Consider the following 22,132-nt stretch of genomic DNA (forward strand, 5'->3'; position numbering starts at 1 on the left):
TATATTTATATAAGCACATCTAATGGATTTTCTCCAATTAAAACCATGATATGTGGTTGGGGACATCTAGTTGTGATGTTGTTGATCACAAGCTGCGATTGCTAGGCCCCTGGAGCAAGATCGAGCGGAATTCCGATAGGGTTTAAGTGGTCGATCTCTTTCAATGTAACCAAAAACAAAGTCCGATTCACAGTTGGGATTGGTTCAAGTCATCTAGACAAATAGCGTCTCACTGCAAATATGCATGCAGGTACAACTTTACCCAAAAAACATTGAATTTGCTTCCGTGTGAGAATTTTATGTATAACTTGTATATAATTGTGTTACGAGATGCCGAAAACCATTCAAAGGGACTGATGGTGGATTTATCACTGAATTCAAGCCTTGATACAAACTTTATTAAAACATAAAACATAGCTGTACATTGGTAAAAGCTAGAACACATCGAACAAAACTAAGGTAAAAGATACACAAAGCTCTACCAAATTAGCCACTCCCTATCAACAGTACCATTCCAGGTATTTACATGACCTCTAATGCATCATTCAACAATCAACACCATATAAACCTCAATTCTCTCCCTGAAATGGATAGTAGATTTTGAAGATATACTTTCTCAATATCACGAACATCTTCTACTTTGTGGCTGCAAGAACTGCTGGCCCTTCAACCTGAAATTTCCACCCCACCAAGTTGAGAAATCTTGTGGAAATTCCCTCACGTTCTCCCCCCTCCCCCAAGTTCTCTTCCCTGATTTCAGGGGAGGTAGTGTCTACATCTGTAGACAGTGCTTTACTATGTGTTGTTCCAAGTTTCTTTGTTATTTTGTTTTGTCTCTACTTGCCTTTATTATGGCAACAAGTGCCACAATGGATGCCACAGAAGATCATTTAGAATTTGGGATTGTTTTCAATTCAATTGAGATCAAATCAAGAAGAAGGTGCTTCACTCCAAGGATGATACCTTAAAATGGGTGACGTCAACAGTTTCAGGCGGTTTCACATTCAAGTTACTTCATTCGATCGCTTTTATCAAACTGTTGGTGCTGTTTGCAGCTCTAATCATCTTTAGTTCTTTACCAAGCGAGAGACGTCTCAATTCGGACAATGGTCAACTACAATATTGGCTCTTTTTTATGTGGTGGTACTCTTTCCTCGATTTAGAGTTTTGCCCCAATAGATTTGTACCCGAACAAGGTTTTATGAGGCCACACATAGAATATGTTTGAGAAGAAGTGAAGATATTTTGCCACTTCTTCCAGCTGGTTCGTAAGTTTGTTTTTGCGATTGTTGCAGGTAGCCGTCTTAGTTAGTAGATAACTGCTTATGTCCTGTCTTTCGCCTTAAGTTGCGTGTACTTATATTCCTTTGTATTGCCTCTTGAACTTAATAAATGTTCAATTCAATTCTAAAAAAAAAAAGGAAAGTAGTTACATGACAACATATCGAAATGTTAAAAATTTGAGCCTGAAAATTTGACTAGTGAAATATAAAGCAATGCAGGAGGTCTCAGACGCTCCTCTTTCTATCGATCTTTGTTTGGGAAAGGCCCAGTGATGAATCGACCCTGCCTGGGATCAACCAACCTATATACGAGTGTAAGCGACTAGCCAAGGAGCCAATCTCTGCAAGTGCAAGTCTCTATTTGATTTCCTGTTCCATTCGATACAAGATTTTAGGGTTCCTAGTTCAATTTAGGGATTATCCCCAGTATTCCTACTGTTAAATTCATCTAATTTGCTCTGATTTGTTAAGCTTCTATGCATTTCTTGCCTCTGTTGTTTGGTCTCCCAAAGATGAATAGATGATGCGATGTAAAGTTGATATCTTTTAATGTTTTGGAATTGGGATAAACAAAATCAGGAATCAGTTGATGTTGAATTAGCTTATTGCTCACTTTCTCCATTGCTAAGTATTAATGCTGAAAGCCTGGAGCCCAGAACCATGATTCAGTGATTTCAGGGTTATATTGCATTGCTCTTCTGTTTGTTCTTTTCTTGTCTTTTTTGTTGTTTTCTCTTTGTATAGATTAGATATAATGTGAGGCTCACTACATCCCCTGACTAGGTGTGTGTATCTTTGAAGTTGATAAAATCTCTAGCCGTCAAGTTTTTTTCTTTCTTTCATTTTACTAAGAAGTTTTAGCCCCATCCAGGTTTTCATTCCTGGATCCGCCACTGGACAAAACCAATGGCTATTATTTGCAGCAACATTTCCCTTAGGCGTGTATTAACAACGCTCGTGCTTATGACAATCCTAGCGGCTGAGAAAAGGGTGTGCATCCGGATCCCAGATCAGATCACTGAAACTACAAGGCTAGGGATCCACCCAACGACCAGCCCGCCTTTGAAATCAGCAGTTTTTGCTCTGGGTAGCTTTTGGAGGTCTGAAGCTGTGTTCGGGTGCTTGAATGGGGTTCTTCAGACCACTGTTGGTTATGCTGGAGGATCCAAAGCCAATCCTGAGTACAGAAGTTTGGGTGATCATGCCGAGTCTGTGCAGGTGGTCTCCCTTCTTTTTTTGATTGATTGATTTTGTTTTCCCCTTTTCTACATTCACCTGTGAATTTAAGCTGGAATTGGATAGCATTCATACCTCAATATGGTGTCTCTTTAAAATGGGGAGTTTTATCTGGATGGTTCTAAGAATTTGACCAAATAGGATCATTTATTCGATCTTGTGCAAAATATGACCTCCCTATTTTTTGCATCTTTTTTAATATGGCATCAAAGTGTTGTTGGGCTACACATTAATTTTGTAGTATAACTTTTCACTTCCTTTCATTTCATATGATTTATTTGTAGATATCTGGCTTTTTATACAATTGCTACCTGTATGTTTGAAAGTTTCAGTGACTGATATAGTTGTGTATGTTTTGTAAATGATTTGCAGGTGGTATATGATGAAAGGCTAATCAGCTTCAGGCAACTTTTGGAGGTTTTCTGGTCTAGTCATGATTATAGACAAGTCTTTGGGCAAGGTCCTGATGTGGGTAACCAATACAGGTAAAAGCTTGACTGACAACACATAACATATTCATCCGTCCATAACATCAACTTATCGCCAGTAGTTATGTAAACAGATCTATCGTTTTTACGAATGGAACTGGAGAGTCTAGATTGGCTTCTGTAAACAGAGGGAGAGAGCAAACTAAGTCAAAGAGCAGCATTGTCACTACTCAAATCCAGCCACTTGGAACATTTTATCCTGCTGAGCCTGAACATCAGGTACAACTCAAGATCCTATACCTTTCTGCCCAAACTATAGTCTTAAGGAGGGAATTTTCAGTCAGATCATTTATTCTAAACATTTCTTATAGCATCAGGGGGGGGGGGGGGGGGGGGGGGGGGGCGGGTTGGTTTCTTTTATTCCTGGTATTTTAGGGCCTGCCTTTGATGTGGAGCTCTTTGGGAATCTGAATAGAAGAAAGAAGAAGAGATAATACCGTGGTAGGTCCCAAAAGTGTACTTAAATTTTCAACCTCCCCTCCCTTTTTCAAGCTGCTATTTCAGCTTAAGGGTTAATGCATCCTCACCAAGAGAAACGGATGTGCCAAATTATATGGTCTTGTATGTTTTGTGTTGGAAACTAATAGTTGATAGGAGCAAAAAGTGTGACAATATTATTGAATATGTGCCCCATTTTAGCCTTGTTTCTCCCTTAAGTTTAGTGTTTTGAGTCATTAAGTCATTTTGAAAGTCTTGTTGAGTGTTTGGAGTGAAATAGGCAGAAAAAGTAAAATTCATGAAAAATCCTAGCTGGATCAGGATTCCTAACTGTCAACTATTTTTGCGGTCTTTACATTTTAATTTCCCTTTATTTTCTCTAGAAAATTCTGATATTCTCCTGCTTGTTGTAGGAAACGTTGCCTGGTTGAACTCTTGGAAACAGCAATGATGGAGTCATAAAATAAAGCATTAAGATATTTGACCAAGCAATGAAGAAGGGAAATAAAGGAGAAAAGATGTTTTCAGTTGAGGAATAAAAGAAAAAAGATGTTTCAGCTGGAAAATAAATAAGAGAAAGACGTTTTCAGTTGGGGAATAAAAGAGAAAGATGTTTCAGCAGGAAAATAAATAAGAAAAAGATGTTTCAGCTGGAAAAATAAATAAGAGAAAGACGTTTCAGCTTGGAAATTAAAGGAATTGCCCCATTATGAGAGGAGTTAAGGCCATAAAGAAGACGTTTCAGTTGGGAAAGCCAACCAATGCTCCCCTATAAATAGGCAACGTCCAGAACTGAATTTGCATCACTTCCCGGCCTATCACTTCCCAGCCAAGATCACTTCTTGACCAAGATAATTCATTGCCTATCACTTCCTGGCCAAAAACCATTCCAAGACTGCCCAATTCACTCCTCAAACCTTCATCTCCTACAAGACCGTGACACCATCCATCCATCAATCTACAAAGCTCTAAGGCGCTGAGTCAAGGACGCTCCACCACCATAGCAGAGACGAGTTCATCACCTTGTTGCTAAGCCGCTGAGGAAAGCTTCAAAGTGTAACTATGACTCTACTTATATTTTTTGTTTCGGTTTTGTGTGTTTCAATTTGCAAGTTGTGTAATTGGAGACATGAGATTTTCAGAATATTTTTATTAATATTTTTGAGATTTTCAGTTTATTATTGAGTTAAATTCGAGAATTCTTTTATGATGCATGTTACAATCTTGTGCCCTTTTACGTGTTTAGGTAATTTCAGAGTTAGGTTAATAAGTTTGCATGCTAGAATAATGGTGAGAGTTCTTGTGTGTTTTCTTAATTTGCCAAGAGTAATTGTTATTTGTTAAGGCGCTGAGTTAAACAAGTAGCAATTAGTTCTAAAAAGTGGTAAAAACTATGTTCAATGGTTAAACGATTCTGGAAATTACGTGTTAAATTCTATGTCTAATGGTTAATTTGCACGTGTGAGTTGATTCGAGGGTTAGATAATACTACTAGTTAAGAGAATTACGCTGAGTGTTTTCGAAAATTAGTAGTATTAGGCTTGGTAAGGACTTTTCCGATTCAAGCCTACATTAGAATGAATCAGATAAGTGGATTGATCCGCTGAGGCTTTTCATTTGAGCTCTTATCTAGGCATTTAAGGTGGGCACATTTTTGTAGCATGTTGAAATGAATTTTCTGTTTTTACACTTAGTAATTTTTTAGTGGTATTGGTCTAGGTTAGGGAAGTCGATCATTGTATATAGTTTTATTTGCTTTGTTTTTACTTTTAGTAGATTAGAAACCAAATTCCAAAACCCCCATTTTATTCTTTTATTTGTTAATTGACCTTTTTGTGTAGGTGTACCCTACAATCCCCGGACTGAACGATCCCTGCTTATCCTATACTGACAACTACATTTTGCAGGGTTAAATTGTGAGGCTATTTCAGCCGAATCAATTTTTGGCGCCGTTGCCGGGGATTGTTAAAATCTCTTGCACTTAAAGTGTCATCGATTTTGTTGTATATAGAATGCATGCTAATTTTTGTACTATACTTGTGGAATGGTGACAAATTGCGATTTCGGTTAGGCCAAGCTTTAATTGTGATTTAGTTTAAGTTTTATGAGTGTTACAAAATTAAGCATGTCTTTTATCATTGTTGTACAATTTGTAGATGTTGTTTTTTTTAACCATATTGTAAATTGAATGTGTTTCACTTATATTTTTTTTTTTTTTTTTTTTTTTTTTTTTTCAGTATATTGTAAATTGTAGAATGAGTTTTTTTTTTTAGTATGTTGTAAATTGTATGTGTTTCACTTAGATTAATATACTTAGGTTATGAATTTAGCTAAATACTTAATTGTTGTAAGTGTGTAAAATCGTATGAGTAGACAAGGGCCCTTTTGTTAATATTGGCCTAAACCCTTCATTAGTACCTTGCTAAGGTCTCTTGAGGTTGAGGGCGGCCTTTATTAGCACTTGGAGAACGGTCTAACACATTAGTTAATTTCCCAGCTGAGTAAGGGGCGCATACGGATGGTGTCTTAGGTTGAGACCCTGGGTGATGGGTTCAATTGGATCTCAGAGATACTATAGAATGAGCCTAAACCACTATGTGGGAGTAGCCGATAGGGGCCTAAACCTCAATGAGGGAGTAGCCTCCGTAGTATCACCAAAATGAGTCCTCCCTCTCACTTACCTCTTAATCTGGCCATCCGGCCTTCTGAAACAACGGAAAGAGACTTATGTCTGGGCGACTATCCCTATATCGTATCTCACCAATAGTAGTGGTTTCTATTGGGCTCGACTTACAACTTGGAATCAATTGAGATATTAACTAAGTTTATAACAAACTTAAAAAAAAAAAAAAAAAAATTGTTGTGTGACCTGCTTAAGGTATATTGGATTGAACATGACCTTGTCGAGGGTAGCTGTTCTATGGTCCCATTGCACAAACAAGGTCCTATGTTCCAGTATGTAAATGTAAAAGTAATTTAGAAAGTAGGAAATGCATAATGTTTGTATTCCTAACCTTGTATATGTTACTAACACTTGACCGAGCACGTGTGAACAAGGAGAAGAGTCCAGGCTGAAGGACTATAAATATTAAAGCGCTGCATGGGAGGCAACCCATTTCAACCGAGGCTATGAAGGAGCCATCAACGAGAGTTTGACATTTCTATCCCTTCACTTGCTTAGGTTGAATTGTACTTGTGTCTTTGTTTGTTTGTTTATTTTACCTTTCCCTTATTTTCGTAGCCCCCCATATTTAGGTTCTATATACCATATTTCTTGCCTACATTGAGGACAATGTAGATTCTAAGTGTGGGGTAGGTTTACACCTTTATTTTAGTTATAAAAAAAAAAAAAAAATCGTTAGTTTTATAGTCTTTTTGTTTTTTTGTTTTATTTTTGAGTCTTAGGATGCCCCTAACGTCTGGGATGAACATGTCTCTGAATTCATGGCTGAAGGTTTTCACAATCGAAATATGACTTAATTGAATTCTGTGGTTAATCGACATTGTGATGCTTGTATGAAGATTTGAGATAGGATTGTAACTTGGTTCATTAAGCATGCTAGGATTAAGTCTGATTCATTTGACCCTAAGTGAGCTGTTGAGCTAAAATGCTTTCTTTTTTAGTGCTTAAGTGATAATTCTAGAATTTCGTGGCTGTATTTGCAAAACCTCATCATTCTTTGAAAATCCAATGATCATGTGCCATAGATTTTAATGGACTAGAGAGTACTAGAACTCGGCTGTTGTGACTGTCAAAACTTGTATGCCATAATATGCACTGATCCTGGACAGGATAGAAGGCATTAGGGTAACCACCATAGCCAAACAAGCATGTGTCCCCAATTGTGCCCGTCGTGGGACTCCTTAGAATGAACCCCTTTGAGCCTACGTTGAAAACCTTTGTTTCATCACCCTCACTACCCTACCATGAGCTTAGTACAGGATATCTCTACCCTTGTCTTAGGGACTTAGTAGAGCATGACATAGTATGTAGGGGTGACGATGAAAGACAAGTGTGGGGTGGGGAAAAACTAAGAAAAAGAAAGAAGATTGCCGTGAAAAATGAATGAAAGAAAAAAAAAACAAAGAAAATGAAAATGAAAAAGAAAGAAAGAAAAGCGGCAAAAGAGACGAAAAATAGAAGAAAGAAAATTCTTGGGAAATTGTTGAAGTGTGGTTTTGGACTTTCAAATTTGTAGAAGGCTCAAAGTTGAAAATTATGCCTTTGTCCATTCCCATGTTGGTTAGAGAGAAGTTTTGGCCCAAAACAATGATATTTGGCCTACAAAAATGATGACATAAGGTGGTCCATATATGCTCTGCTAGGTCCTTAGGATTTTTGTATCCTTAATCTTCATTTCGAAAACCCTAGCTTAGCCCCATTACAACCTGTTTTAAGTGCTGACTTGATCCTTGAGATGGGCAGTCTTTGGTTAGTGGAGTCAGGTACGCAGTCGAGCTTATGGTTTAGGTCCATTTGTGCACTTAGTCATTTCATGAGGTCTTTAATAATTCTTCACAAAATGCATTTATTGATGAAATATGCAAGCTGTTTGTTGCCTTACAATTTATTCTCTTGCATATACTTGAGAGTGAAGCTTTTAAGCATAGCCATTTCTGAGAGAAAAATCGAGAGTATGCCCTGTGAGTTTGGATTGGACTTGTTCGAAACATGCTATCATTCACTGTATAACTTAAGTTCTCCATATCTTGCTTAGTCATATGAATGTCACAGGTTTATTAACCATGGAATTATCTATGCAATTTTGATTAAGTGTTTAACGTGAAAGCCATGAGTTTGGAGTCTCTGAGACAACAGTTAGGGGAAGTAGAGTCATTTACTTGTTTTTTTGTTGAGTCGTTGTTTTGTTTTGTATTTTTGTTTTGCTAAGGGACTAGCAAAAGCTAAGTGTGGGGTCATCCATCTACAAAGCTCTAAGGCGCTGAGTCAAGGACGCTCCACCACCATAGCAGAGACGAGTTCATCACCTTGTTGCTAAGCCGCTGAGGAAAGCTTCAAAGTGTAACTATGACTCTACTTATATTTTTTGTTTCGGTTTTGTGTGTTTCAATTTGCAAGTTGTGTAATTGGAGACATGAGATTTTCAGAATATTTTTATTAATATTTTTGAGATTTTCAGTTTATTATTGAGTTAAATTCGAGAATTCTTTTATGATGCATGTTACAATCTTGTGCCCTTTTACGTGTTTAGGTAATTTTCAGAGTTAGGTTAATAAGTTTGCATGCTAGAATAATGGTGAGAGTTCTTGTGTGTTTTCTTAATTTGCCAAGAGTAATTGTTATTTGTTAAGGCGCTGAGTTAAACAAGTAGCAATTAGTTCTAAAAAGTGGTAAAAACTATGTTCAATGGTTAAACGATTCTGGAAATTACGTGTTAAATTCTATGTCTAATGGTTAATTTGCACGTGTGAGTTGATTCGAGGGTTAGATAATACTACTAGTTAAGATAATTCATTGCCTATCACTTCCCAGCCAAGATCACTTCCCAGCCAAGATAATTCATTGCCTATCCCTTCCTGGCCAAAAACTTTTTCGAGACTCTGCCCAATTCACTCCTTAAATCTCCATCTCCTACAAGACCGTGACCACCATCCATCAATCAATCTACAAAGCTCTTAGGCGCTGAGTCAAGGACGCTCCACCACCACAGCAGAGACGAGTTCATCACCGTGTTGCTAAGCCGCTGAGGAAAGCTTCAAAGTGTAACTATGACTCTACTTATAATTTTTATTTCGGTTTTATGTGTTTCAATTTGCGAGTTGTGTAATTGGAGACATGGAATTTTCAGAATATTTTTATTAATATTTTTGAGATTTTCAGTTTATTATTGAGTTAATTTCGAGAATTCTTTTATGATGCATGTTACAATCTTGTGCCCTTTTATGTGTTTAGGTAATTTTCAGAGTTAAGTTCATAAGTTTGCATGCTAGAATAACGGTGAGAGTTCTTGTGTGTTTTCTTAATTTGCCAAGAGTAATTGTTATTTGTTAAGGCGCTGAGTTAAACAAGTAGCAATTAGTTCTAAAAAGTGGTAAAAACTATGTTCAATGGTTAAATGATTCTGGAAATTACGTGTTAAATTCTATGTCTAATGGTTAATTTGCACGTGTGAGTTGATTCGAGGGTTAGATAATACTACTAGTTAAGAGAATTACGCTGAGTGTTTTCAAAAATTAGTAGTATTAGGCTTGGTAAGGACTTTTCCGATCCAATCCTACATTAGAACGAATCAGATAAATGGATTGATCCGCTGAGGCTTTTCATTTGAGCTCTTATCTAGGCATTTAAGATGGGCACATTTTTGTAGCATGTTGAAATGAATTTTCTGTTTTTACACTTAGTAATTTCTGAGTGGTATTGGTCTAGGTTAGGGAAGTCGATCATTGTATATAGTTTTATTTGTTTTGTTTTTATTTTAAGTAGATTAGGAACCAAAATTCAAAAACCCCCCATTTTATTATTTTATTTGTTAATTGATCTTTTTGTGTAGGTGTACCCTACAATCCCCGGACTGAACGATCCCTGCTTATCCTATACTGACAACTACATTTTGCAGGGTTAAATTGTGAGGCTATTTCAGTCTTGTGGATGAGTGTAGTATCTGGAAATGGATTCTTTGCTATACTTGGAAATTGGGTTGCTTGCTTGTTCTTTTTTTTTTTTTTTAAACTACAAGTCAGATCTACCTTTTCTACTTGGTAATCCCAAAATTTTTGAATTACAGATTCACTTTTAAAATGCAGAAGTTTGAGCTGAAGCGCAGGCCAGTCCTTCTTCAACTAATGGGAAACTTGCCTGAAGAGGAACTTGAGAGGTCACATTTGGCAGCGAAACTGAATAGCTATGCTGCAGAGCTTTGCCCTCCAAATATTCAGAAGAAGATTGATGTAAAGATCACTGAGATTATTAAAAAAGGATGGCCAATTTTGAGTGACTTGTAGGTGGCCTTTGCGGTAGAGTTTTAGGTCTCGCATTTGTACACCATTTATATGCCTGGTCAAGCTGGTTTCCCGAGTACCCCTATCTGTAGAATAGGCAATCCAATTCATCAGTGCTCTTTGCCCAGTCTGGCTCGTCATTATGTATGCATCTAGAAATCTCCGATCACATAAAGTACGATGATCATTCAGTGTCTTCTAACTCATATAAATTTATTCATTTTTCTCGACACTGATTGTTGTTTCTTTTAATGTCATGGCTAAATGAATATACTGAAGCTCTATTGGTCTCATTCTGTCATTTGTGGTAGTCGTTGGTAGACTGTTAGCTTTATCCTTAACAAAGCTTCATTAGTTTCAGCCAAAGGAAAAAAAACAAAGCCTGATTGGTCTTGTTCTGTCGTATATTGATCTCAGATGCCTAAATGACAGGAAAAAACAAAAGTTGAAAATGTGGCCGGGGATTTAATTAATTACTATAAATATCTTTGAAAAAGAATATTATCACAATTGTATTGATAATTAAACTAGTCTCCTACATGTGCAATGCATGTTTGATCGGTGAAGTTCCTTCAATTGTCACCTATTTCTTTCGAAAAAAAAAAAAAATTGCATTTATGTTTTTCTGCTTTTTATTTACTTTACCAAAAAATACTATTTAGGCTTCACCAAAATAGGGATTGTCCAAACTATTTAAATAGTACTTTTGGTAAAATAAATAAATAAAAAGCAGAAAAACATAATTGCAATTAATACTTCAAAATCACCAGTAAAGATGATTACTGATATAAGACATCAGAAGCAGTCCACATGATACTTCAGATCAAAGTTATTATTAGCCATAACATCAGAATTGTGAAATACACAGAATAAAACTTCATAGGAAATCCAAAGTTCCAAATCACAACCATAAAATTCCCATAATAAATGTTATCAAAAGAAGTGTTCAAATCCATCTAGTTAGCCAATTTTGCTTCATACACTATGAATGGCTAGTCATTGGCAATAACAAAAGAAAGCAACAATCCATATATTACTGATAAACTTGGATGCTCAAAAATCAACAAGTTTCACTTCCAACTGATCAACCGGTCCTCAGGATGATATGAACTCCACTGTCTGTATCCACAATTTCACTTATCTCCCCAACCTTGAGAGAGAATGTTGCCTCCTCAAAAGGCCTCTGCATCTGGCCGCGGCCAAAAGGGCCTGCAACAAAAGTTTACCATACATTTATCAGCGCTATCCATTTATATGAGATGAGAAACTGTTGCCAAGAAATAAAAATCATGGAAATATATGCTTGTTCTGGGGACTAATCCTTCTGGCTTGTTAAAACAATTAAGACAATTGATAACTTATGAGACTCACAACAATTGATGAATAGAGAAGACCATTATGTCGTCCAGATATTACAGAATTCAGAAATGTATTGTATTATTTGTATATAAAGAAATTCAAAACTGATTACCTTTAATATCTCATCAAGTAAAAGTTTTAAGTCCTAAATAAAAGCCACAATGGGCAGTTTTCAGTAATTTTTTAACATTTTGTGACTTGTTTTAATGTTAGGCACAAGGTTTGGGGATGGAAAGAAGGCAGAGGTGTAAGGGAATCATGAAAGCCACATACCCAAATGAAATGCGCATTATTTTTCTTCAATTAACTTGGATTTCAAATGCAATGCATTGCTAATTTTTAACTATGAATTTGGCCACAGACTCATAATGGTGCAAAAGCCCGCTTTACTTCATCAACCTGAAATTACTTGATACTCATCGGATACACAAGTTTTCGGAGGAATCATTCGGAACTATAAAACCATCAATAACATCAGAACCAAAAGTTTCTAGTCATATATAGAACCAAATACTCCCAATATGCAGCCAACCCTCCAAATGCATAGCACTAAATGACTAAACCCACTAAGACCACGTCCCATAGCTAATATTTTCATCTTCTATAAATCCAAATCCATCATAAAGAGTACTAAATCCCAGAAATCAAGTTCAATTCAATGCCTCTCTTGGTCAGCAAGAAACCAATATCCACAAAGCCTCAATCTTTAACCAGCAACAGTAAGAAAAACAAAACACAAAAAGTAAAATCAGTGGGTTATAGCTATCTAGATACTGAGTCTTACTTACTTAGAAATGGCGGGTTGAGCTCGAGTTGGGTTGTTCTTGTTCTTGTTGTAGTTGCTCTGAGGAAGAAGAGAGCTCAGATTGGTCAGCAGCAATTTGGGCTCTTTCAAGATATGGCTTGAATCCGAGCTGCAGAGTTAGGTACCCAAATGCCAATGCTCCGAGCACCACCACCGCCGATCTCATCGCATTCACATTCCTCCTCTCCTTCCTTCCCAAACGAAAGTTCCCAGGTCTATAAAATAAGGAAAGACTGAGCCAAACGGCACCGTTTTGCAATTTAACTGGGGACCCACTACAGGTGTTGGCTATATCATCTTCCACAACGCAAAAAGCCACGGACTTTGTCGAACCCATTTCAATATTTTGCAGTTAGAGGTCGAGCATTTCTACTAGGTACGTATCTGTAACTTCTTCAAAGTTGATTACTTTGTGCAATTTTGATCAATTTCTGGGTGGATTGAATTCTGAGGATTTGGTATTTGTGGGTTTTTAGTGGAAGGAGTGGTGCTTGGTCATTGATGCTTGGTTTAGATCATGCATTTGGTTTAAAAGCTGAACATTAGTCCCCCAAGATTAGAATGCAATAACTCATGGTCCAAAGAGTTGACAAGGTGTACATATGGCCCTTGATGACGATGATGAGATCAACTTATTTCTAGTGGTTTCAAAAGCTTTATAGATATAGTTTTCTTCTGTAATAGGGGGTTGTGGGTCGGGGGAATTTGAATCTCATGCATTGAATTGGAGTTCTTGTGATATCCAAGTTTTAAATGACATTTGGTAATGATATCTTAAGCCTATAATAATGGGAGGGTGAACTTCACTTCTTTGAAGCTTTAGTGCCATGTACAGGTTTTGATAGTTCTTATCGTCACCTACTACTCTGCAAACTTGTTTGCTGCTTGTAGATGATGGCATCTATGAAATTCTGAGTCTATGATATAGATGACTGTCATGATTCCCATTTGGTGTACATTTTGTAGACTCACATGTTGTTTCTTCCGGTATTGATATACACCTATGAATAGTCTAATGTACCACTGTTGATGCTGATCACATGTTCAAAACTTGAAACTAATGTCTTTCCTTCCTATTTCCTAACTATTCTGTATTTCAAGTCTTTCATTTGAAAACTTTTGGTTTATAACATAATCACATAGTTTCAACTTTCAGCCATACTCCTTCCGTAATTGTGGCTGAACCAGGTCTCCATCCTAGTTCATTTACCCACACTACCATGAAATTTAAACCTCTGAGTGGAAGTTCATTTGCTCATCCTAGTGTTTGCCAGCTGTTGTAGTGATGTTCTTTTAACGAGCTATTTAGATAGACAAATTTTTTGCAATCATATTATACTAAGAAATGTTCAATTGATGTAGATGGGCCAGCGAGGAAAATGGACAAATAACTAGGCGGCAGCTGTACAGTCCCTGATGATGATTGTGAGACTCATTTGTACTAGTCTCCAATGCTTTTCGGACAGTTTTGTATGAATTTTCCTTAATAGAGCAGTGTGAGTGAGGGGAATTCGAATCTGGTGCATTGAAGTAGAATTGCTAACATATGTATGATTACTGAATCCCAGTTGCAGGCAATACTTAATGGATGGCACTGCATGAGATGGATTGAAGGCATGGCAAAACATGGCATTTATGTATTATGTTTTTTGTTGGCGAGAAACTAATAGGTAGGTTATCATAAAATTCAAACGGTTAAATGGTTTAGCCAATTAACCCCTTTCTTGCACGTAAGGTTTAAAATTTCAGTTTTGATCAAAAGAGTTGTATTTTCAATATCTGAAAATTTTGCCGTCTCGATTGAAATTTTGATATATTTTAGTTAATATTGGTCTATAAATATTAATTTCAAGTCAAATTATTAAAGATTGGAAATGTTCCTAACTCGACCAGGAAACATTTTGGCTAGAGAAATCTCGAAAATTAAAGTTTGGTTTTTTTGTTGTTCTTCCACATTTTGGAGTTTCCTAGTCAAACTTGAAAAACTCACCATCAGAAAAGATTCCTGACATGATTAGGAAAACTCCAATAGTTGATGCATTGTTTGTATTAGCATGACATAGGATGTAGAAGACAATGATGTAGACCAGCTTGGTGGCGTCTATGTACAAACCGGCACTAACTCTCTCAGAATGAAAAATATGAATACCTTAATGGGGTATGGGGACCCTCGCACGCGACCCTGCAATAAATGAGGCATTTTAACGTCCCCCGCACTTTCACTTTTCTAAATATAACCCGCCCCTGCAGCCAGCAATGCCAAATGCGGGACAATCTCCGTGGGTTCCCTTTGTTTTTTTATTCTTTTTTTTTTGAGGAGTAAAACAAAAAATTACAACCGGAAGCTCCTAGGACAACTAAAACTAAAAAATCAAAGTTGAAAGCATAAAGGGCTGAAAGGGGGAGCTTTCCTTTCCAAGTAGCAGGAGTCTTCAAATGGTGACCTTGATTCGCCATCGCATCAGCCACGAAGTTAGCCTCCCAAGAGATGAACTCAAAGACAAAGTAGCAGACAAGTTAACGATATCTCTGTGAGTTCTTATCTCTAGGCGGTTCTTATTTGTTAATTTTATTTTTATTTTTATATCATATATATATATATATATATATATAAAGACTTAAAAGAGTTTCTCTTTACTAGAATTTCTATTTCATTTAATCCTATGTAGTTGATTGGTGGGTGATTTTGGTAAGTCACCGTAGAACAGTTGGTTACAAACTCAAAAAGGTGTATCAGAAGATAAAAAAACCCATGTCTGTCTTTCTTTTTCTTTTATCAACGGACTCAAGTTCAGTTCCTCTTTTTCTCTGTCCTCTTTTTCTCAAGTTCATTTGCTTCGAAGTGGAAGAGGAGAAGAAACGTCTTGTAGAACCTCTGACAAAAACGCCCAAACCCACCTATATTCACCGGCTTGATATTCCGCCCAGCCGCCTAGACGCTTAAGCACCCGCCTAGGCTGGCCTAGCGCCCGCACAACACCACCGATCCACCGATTAGCCATTAGTCGAGTGGGAGGCTCACCTCCCAGCGTATTTGTATTTGTATTGGTATGCTGGCTTCTTCAGCTGTGTTGAGAAGGCAACAGTTGGTGATAAGGTGTCTTGGAGTTGGAGGTTACAGTGATCATAACATTAACACTAATCAGAAACCAATGCAAGGAGTTAGATTCAGTAGTGGAGCAGCTTCTTTTTCTTTGGAGGCTGATGCTGAGAATGTTCTGAGAGCAATCACACCGACCCTTGATCCAAATAGGCACAAGGGTCAGGCTGGTAAGCTCTCTCAATCTGCTAATGATGTCTCTTATGTGTTTGTACTGAAGAAAGGAGCAAATCTCTCTTATGGGTTTGTACTGAAGAAAGGAGCAAATCTGCTAATATTTCCTCTCTGTTCTGGTCAGGAAATATAGCTGTTATTGGTGGGTGCCGTGAGTACACTGGTGCTCCATATTTTGCTGCTATCTCAGCATTAAAAATTGTAAGTGCCATGCTGTTATTTTTCATTTCTAAATATTAGCCAGATTCAATCAAAAATGTTGCTAATAGACTGAAATGGTAAACAATAAGTATATATATATATATATTTTTTTTTTTTTTTTTTTGAAAGGAACAATAAGTATTTTCTTCACTTGGTAAGTTTGATAAACGAAAGCATATCCTTTTCATCTCAGGGTGCGGATCTGTCCCATGTTTTCTGTACAAGAGATGCTGCTTCGGTTATAAAAAGCTACAGTCCTGAGTTGATCGTACACCCAATTTTAGAAGAGTCATACAGTGTTAGGTGATTTAGTTTTCAATACAAATTCATATGCCTGTAACAATCAAAATATAAGTCCTTATCATCTAGTGAGCTGCTAATTTTTGTAAGCCGATTTTCAGGGATGAGGACAAGAGCTTTATCTTAGAAAACGTTCTTGGTGAAGTTGATAAGTGGATGGAAAGATTTGATTGTCTTGTAATTGGTCCGGGCCTTGGAAGGGACCCATTTCTTCTGGTTATCTTCTGTTGATTTAATTACTTGAGGAGCTGTTGTAGGCTACTTTAGTGTTTAATCATGCACATAATGTACACCATATTCATTTCTAACTATGTCATTGTAATCCAGGATTGTGTTAGCAAAATCATAAAGCATGCAAGACAGTCCAATGTTCCAATTGTCATAGATGGGGTATGTAATCACAGGTGCCTTTATCATACTTGAGATCCTGCAATAAATGATTGTGTTTTCTTTTCTTAGTTTCACCACACATGTTCTTGCTATGAAACTGTCGGTTAATGTCAGCATCAAATTTGCCAGGATGGACTCTTTCTTATTACAAACTGGCTTGATCTTGTAAGTGGATATCACTTGGCTGTCCTGACTCCAAATGTAAATGAATACAAGCGACTTGTACAAAAAGTTTTGAGTTGTGAAGTAAATGATGAAGATGCACGTGAGCAATTACTATCTCTTGCAAAAAGGTAAATATCTATTTCAAGATTCTTTTGTATTGTGTTTTAGCAGTTGACAACTGTTTGTATTGTATTATATAATTCAGTTACATTATTGGAATATATTTGGTTGATAAGGCACTAATGGTGTTTTATAATTCTCTAGCACCTCCACTAAGTTTCAAAAACAGTTTTAAATTCTCATACATGCACTTATGCAATATGTATGTGTATTAGCATTCTTACATACAGTACTGTTGGACTGGCATTTTTAGGGTCGTCAACCATCTTGGTGATTGTTCAGATTGAGAATTGGATGAAGCTTTGTTGAATACCATGCATGAGCAATCCTTCTTAATGATTTTGTGAAATACACTTCACACTTAAGGCTAATGCTTTATGATGTATTTTGTCCTATACTCCAAAATAGATGTAGTTTGTTTGTTGCATTTGTATGCTTTTATTTCATAATAATAATAATAATCTTATGGTACTTATTTAACTGTTGAACCTGTATCTGTCAGGATTGGTGGTGTCACTATACTTAGGAAAGGAAAAGCTGACCTCATTAGTGATGGTGAGACAGGTGCGTAACAAATATGCCTATATGTTTTGTGCTGTTTAGGTACTTCGTGAAGCCTTTTGCTTTAATAACATTACTGTTCCTGAAACATATTTTTGCATATGTGACCACATCTCCTTTGAAAATGTAGGTAAGCATCTTACAAATTTATGCTAGTGGGAGTCATTTCCTGTGTCACACCTTGTCAACTCTTTGGACCATGAGTTATTGCATTCTAATCTTGGGGGACTAATGTTCAGCTTTTAAACCAAATGCATGATCTAAACCTTTTCATTTATAATATGATTTCTCCCAATTCAAGACACTGTCAATTTGTGTCAATCAAGTGAAACGAAGCAAAGATGACCTGTCAAAGATCCTGAGAGCCATATTATACTTGTAGTTTTCACACAAAAAGGTTTCAATTATCTGATCTACAAGTTCTGGAAGTCACTTGGTTTCTGTTTTTGACACACTGTTAACTAAATTCAAGGCTTTTTGCCTCCTCTTGATCTTGGAAATCCCTATTGTGTTCTCAAATAAGGAAGCCTGAAATGCTTAGTTCTAAGATTTTATTCTTTATTCAGTTGAATCAGTGAGCATATATGGTTCTCCTCGAAGATGTGGTGGACAGGGAGATATACTTTCTGGAAGGCAAGTTTTTGTTTCCGAGTTTCAGACTTTTTTTTTTTGTGAATGGCTTCTTTTTGTATGTGTTAACTGGTAACTGAAGTTCTATCTACAATCCTTCAATTGTTTCTCTCCAAGAATGCATTACCCAAACATCCATGCGCATGTGTACGTATGGGTGACAGAGAGATGGAATACTGCAAAATTCACTATGTCTCCTAGTCCCGGTTACCTTTTTAAAATTCATGTACATGTGTGCTGAAGTGATTGTCACCAATTGATGATTAGTCTTTAAAACTCAGATCTTGAGAACTTACTGAATTCTATATTCTGTTGCATTGACTGATACTTTATATTTGAATCTAACATGTTTTTGTTGCTCCAGCGTTGCTATATTTCTTTCATGGGCCCGTCAAATTGTCACAGATGAGAATCTGAGTATCAGGTTACACGGTCTAAACATGTTAAACTTTTGGTTCCTTGTAGTTTTACCCCATGTTTGACAACTACTTGTGCCAATTTGTGTATTTGCAGTTCCCGAAACCCCACAATGTTGGGTTGCATTGCTGGCTCCACTTTAATGAGGAAGGCTGCATCCCTCGCTTTTGAGAATAAGAAAAGGTCAACTCTTACTACTGACATCATAGAATGCTTGGGAAGAAGGTAAAGGCTGCTGCCCATAAAAGAGAGTAATCTTGATATACGAATTTAGAGTTAAGTTGGAGATTCTTCTCTCTTGTGCAGTTTGCAGGATATTTGTCCGGTTCCCTGACGCTGTTAATCTTCTGCTGATAGAGTTGCATGTACTGACATTCAGAGACCCTCAATTTCACTCGCTTTGGTTGACCAGAATCACATTTCCTTGGTTTCCTTCAAACCCTTTCCAAACTTAAAACTTTTTTTTTCCCCTCTTTTTCTCGTTTTTGGTGAAAACAACTTCTCTTGTATATAGACTGTTTTGCTTATTATGACATTATCAGGATGAATATTTCATTGGCCTCTAAATCTCTGCGTAGGAAATGATGTTAGCCATAAGCCTCTGTTATCATGATCATGAAGCATGTATATCAACTAGTATACAGATTTCTGTGATATAGTATATCTTCTAATAGTGAAACTGCTCAAGTAATCCACAGGTTTTAACAGATTTGACTAAAACAAGAAAAGCCCTGCAGCGTGCTCGATTTCCTACCAATTTGTCATTTCGCAAGTGAAATGATGAACAAGTAGCAAATTTAAGCAGAAAGGATGGTATCAAATTCAAACCTGTGATTTATGTAGAAGGTGAAACCATCCAAAATTCAAAACCAGACCTTTACAGAAACTTTTCATGCTGCATTAAGTAATAACAAGCCCGTTGCACTAAATGACCAAACCACACATTTCCAGAACAACTTGATTTAGCACTTTGAGTAACTAGGGCGGTTGGTGACTACCCTCGGATTTGTCACACACTACGAAGTATATACAGTTTGATATACGTACAAGCTTCTCTAAGGTTTCACATTATTTGTGTCCGATTGAACGGAAACTTCTTTATATACAAGTCTATACATAGTTACATACTATTAGACTTGTCCGCAGAGAATCTTAAAATCCTTTAGCCCCAAACTTCAGTTCTTGATCTCTCATTCTCTAATTTGCTACCAACACCGAAATCTGTAAAACAACAAAGACTGATTTGTAGGAGATATATTGCTCTATTGATCAGCATAACATATATACAAGAATTCAGCTTGATTCTAGGATACAAAAAGGAAAACTATTCTAGCCCTATTAATGCATAATAACATAGAATCAATGTGATGATTTAGAGTGAATGTGTTAAATGTTAACAGCTATACTCAAGCTAATTTTGCTCTACTTTCCAACACTCCCCCCCAAGTTCTCCATCCTGCACACCCAACTTGCGAATCATAAGCTCGAAGTCCTCCTTGCCAAGAGCTTTAGTCAGAACATCAGCCAGTTGATTTCCAGAACTCACAAACCGTGTCTCCACTGAACCATCTTGGATTTTATCCCTAATATAGTGACAATCCATTTCTATATGCCTTGTACGTTCATGAAACACTGGATTTGCTGCTATATGTAAAGCAGCCTTGTTGTCACAATAGAGCAATGCCGTTTCCTGGTGTAAAATCCCCAAGTCTTGAATTAAATAACGTAACCAAGTCAACTCACAGCACGCTTCTGTCATAGCACGATACTCTGCTTCAGCTGAAGAAAGAGAGACTGTTTTTTGACGTTTCGACCTCCATGAAATTAAAGAAGGCCCTAGCAACACACAATACCCTATAGTAGACCTTCTTGTAAGTGGACATCCTGCCCAATCTGAGTCACAAAAAGCTCGTAGCCGAAGATCACTATTTGAGGAAAAGAACAAGCCTTGACCAGGAGCTGACTTGAGGTAGCGTACTACTCGCAAAGCTGTCTCCCAATGAGCTTTTCGAGGTTGATGCATAAACCTGCTTAATATATGAACAGGATATGTAATATCTGGCCTTGACACTGTGAGATAAATCAATCTTCCAACCAAACGCCTATACTTCTCTGGATCTTTGAGTAACTCAGTCTTATCTGACAGCTTTAATCCACGTTCCATGGGTGTGTCAACAGGGGCAGCACCCAATAATCCTGCATCTTTTATAATTTCTAACGCATACTTGCGCTGACAAATAAATATTCCTTTCTTAGATGCTGAAACCTCAATGCCAAGAAAATACTTTAAACTGCCAAGATCTTTCAAACGGAATGTTTTATGCAAATATTTCTTGACATCAGCTATACTCACAGGATCATTGCCAGTAATTAATATGTCATCAACATATATCAACAAGACTGTAAAAGACTTGCCTTGCCTCCTGGTAAAAAGAGAATAGTCTGCTCTAGATTGCACAAAACCAGCCGACCGAATAACTTCTGAAAATCTAGAAAACCACTGCCTTGAAGCCTGTTTTAGACCGTACAAGGATTTATGCAACCGACAAACCAAATGCTCCTCCCCCTGTCTCCGGAGGCCAGGCGGTGGAGACATATAAATTTCTTCATCCAGGTTGCCATGGAGAAAGGCATTGTTGACATCGAGTTGAGAAAGAGACCAACCACGAGACGCAGCTAAGGCAAGGAGACAACAGACTGTAACAATTTTAGCAGTAGGAGAGAAGGTCTCCTGATAGTCAATACCTGCCAATTGCATGAAGCCTTTGGCCACCAACCTGGCCTTGTATCGTTCAACCGAACCATCAGACTTGAGCTTGACCTTGTAAATCCATCTACAACCAATTGGGATCTTCCCAGGAGGCAGCGTGGTAAGAGTCCACGTACCATTGGCCTGCAAGGCCTCTAACTCGGAGCTCATGGCATCCCTCCATTCGGGAACAGTAGCTGCCTTAAAATAAGAGGTCGGTTCAGTGACTGCACTAAGCTGAGCAACAAAAGAGGAGTAGGCAGGAGTGTAGTGATGCTAAGAGACATAATTTGCCAACGGATACCGCGTACCTTTGGGAGGACCTGGCGGGAAGGAGGGCGATTGGTAAGTGTAAGCATTGGATTGAGGCTTGGAGAAGTCGATATCGGCAAACTGAGTCGGCGGCGCAGTGGAGCGGGTGGAGCGACGGAGCGGCGGTGGACCGGGAGGAGGCGGGTCTGGAATGGTGTCGGGTGGAGGCGAGGAAGGAGGAAATGGAGAAGATGGTGAAGAGGGGACCATCCCGGCACCGGGGACAGAGGGGAAGGGACAGGAGAGGAGAAGGACGATGGAGGAGGGACGAGGGGCGGTGGGACAGGCGGCCTGGGTCGGCGGGAATACTGACGAAGGGTTGCTGTGGGCCGGACGGGAAGAGGCGGAGGTGGAGGCGGAGGTGGTATAGAGGAAGCGCCAAGATCGGCGTCTATGGAAGGATGGGCAGGTGGAGAAGAAGAAGGAGGAGGCGTAGGGAGGTTG

At 37.8% G+C, this 22,132-nt stretch overlaps 2 protein-coding genes and 1 long non-coding RNA gene across 5 annotated transcripts; 2 read left to right on the top strand and 1 right to left on the bottom strand.

Annotated features, from left to right (window-relative positions):
- Positions 1 to 1,406: 1,406 nt before the first annotated feature.
- Positions 1,407 to 10,698, top strand: LOC112181375 (peptide methionine sulfoxide reductase A5). 3 transcript variants are annotated; one of them, XM_024319746.2, is made up of 5 exons: positions 1,407 to 1,597; positions 2,155 to 2,501; positions 2,892 to 3,004; positions 3,082 to 3,226; positions 10,211 to 10,698. In XM_024319746.2, the coding sequence occupies exons 2-5, from the start codon at positions 2,190 to 2,192 to the stop codon at positions 10,406 to 10,408; spliced, it is 768 nt and encodes a 255-aa protein (XP_024175514.1). In that variant the 5' UTR covers positions 1,407 to 1,597; positions 2,155 to 2,189; the 3' UTR covers positions 10,409 to 10,698. The 3 variants fall into 3 exon arrangements, with proteins under 3 accessions (XP_024175514.1, XP_024175517.1, XP_024175516.1); XM_024319749.2 differs by having other exon boundaries at positions 10,192 to 10,353; XM_024319748.2 differs by lacking the exon at positions 10,211 to 10,698 and adding an exon at positions 3,859 to 3,919.
- Positions 10,699 to 11,216: 518 nt separating this feature from the next.
- On the bottom strand, positions 11,217 to 12,781 carry LOC112181377. Its single transcript, XR_002928825.2, has 2 exons — positions 12,553 to 12,781; positions 11,217 to 11,614 (listed from the first exon to the last, which is right to left on the bottom strand). It is a non-coding gene; the product is annotated as an uncharacterized LOC112181377 (long non-coding RNA).
- A 2,540-nt stretch (positions 12,782 to 15,321) lies between these two features.
- On the top strand, positions 15,322 to 19,194 carry LOC112181374 (ATP-dependent (S)-NAD(P)H-hydrate dehydratase). The gene is made up of 11 exons (XM_024319745.2): positions 15,322 to 15,839; positions 15,968 to 16,044; positions 16,238 to 16,347; positions 16,446 to 16,560; positions 16,672 to 16,734; positions 16,864 to 17,027; positions 17,522 to 17,583; positions 18,147 to 18,213; positions 18,575 to 18,634; positions 18,724 to 18,852; positions 18,934 to 19,194. The coding sequence occupies exons 1-11, from the start codon at positions 15,620 to 15,622 to the stop codon at positions 18,959 to 18,961; spliced, it is 1,095 nt and encodes a 364-aa protein (XP_024175513.1). The 5' UTR covers positions 15,322 to 15,619; the 3' UTR covers positions 18,962 to 19,194.
- The last annotated feature ends 2,938 nt before the right edge of the window (positions 19,195 to 22,132 follow it).

This window comes from Rosa chinensis, unplaced genomic scaffold, assembly GCF_002994745.2.
Source record: "Rosa chinensis cultivar Old Blush unplaced genomic scaffold, RchiOBHm-V2 RchiOBHmChr0c32, whole genome shotgun sequence".
NCBI lineage: Eukaryota > Viridiplantae > Streptophyta > Magnoliopsida > Rosales > Rosaceae > Rosa > Rosa chinensis.

Excerpts from the sequence above, each read along its gene's own strand:
- LOC112181374 (XM_024319745.2), top strand. The coding sequence starts at position 15,620 with ATGCTGGCTTCTTCAGCTGTGTTGAGAAGGCAACAGTTGGTGATAAGG. Across the intron at positions 18,214-18,574 it reads GGAGATATACTTTCTGGAAG|CGTTGCTATATTTCTTTCAT; the intron begins GCAAGTTTTTGT and ends TTGTTGCTCCAG. Across the intron at positions 18,853-18,933 it reads ATAGAATGCTTGGGAAGAAG|TTTGCAGGATATTTGTCCGG; the intron begins GTAAAGGCTGCT and ends TCTCTTGTGCAG.
- LOC112181375 (XM_024319746.2), top strand. The coding sequence starts at position 2,190 with ATGGCTATTATTTGCAGCAACATTTCCCTTAGGCGTGTATTAACAACG. Across the intron at positions 2,502-2,891 it reads ATCATGCCGAGTCTGTGCAG|GTGGTATATGATGAAAGGCT; the intron begins GTGGTCTCCCTT and ends AATGATTTGCAG. Across the intron at positions 3,005-3,081 it reads GATGTGGGTAACCAATACAG|ATCTATCGTTTTTACGAATG; the intron begins GTAAAAGCTTGA and ends TTATGTAAACAG.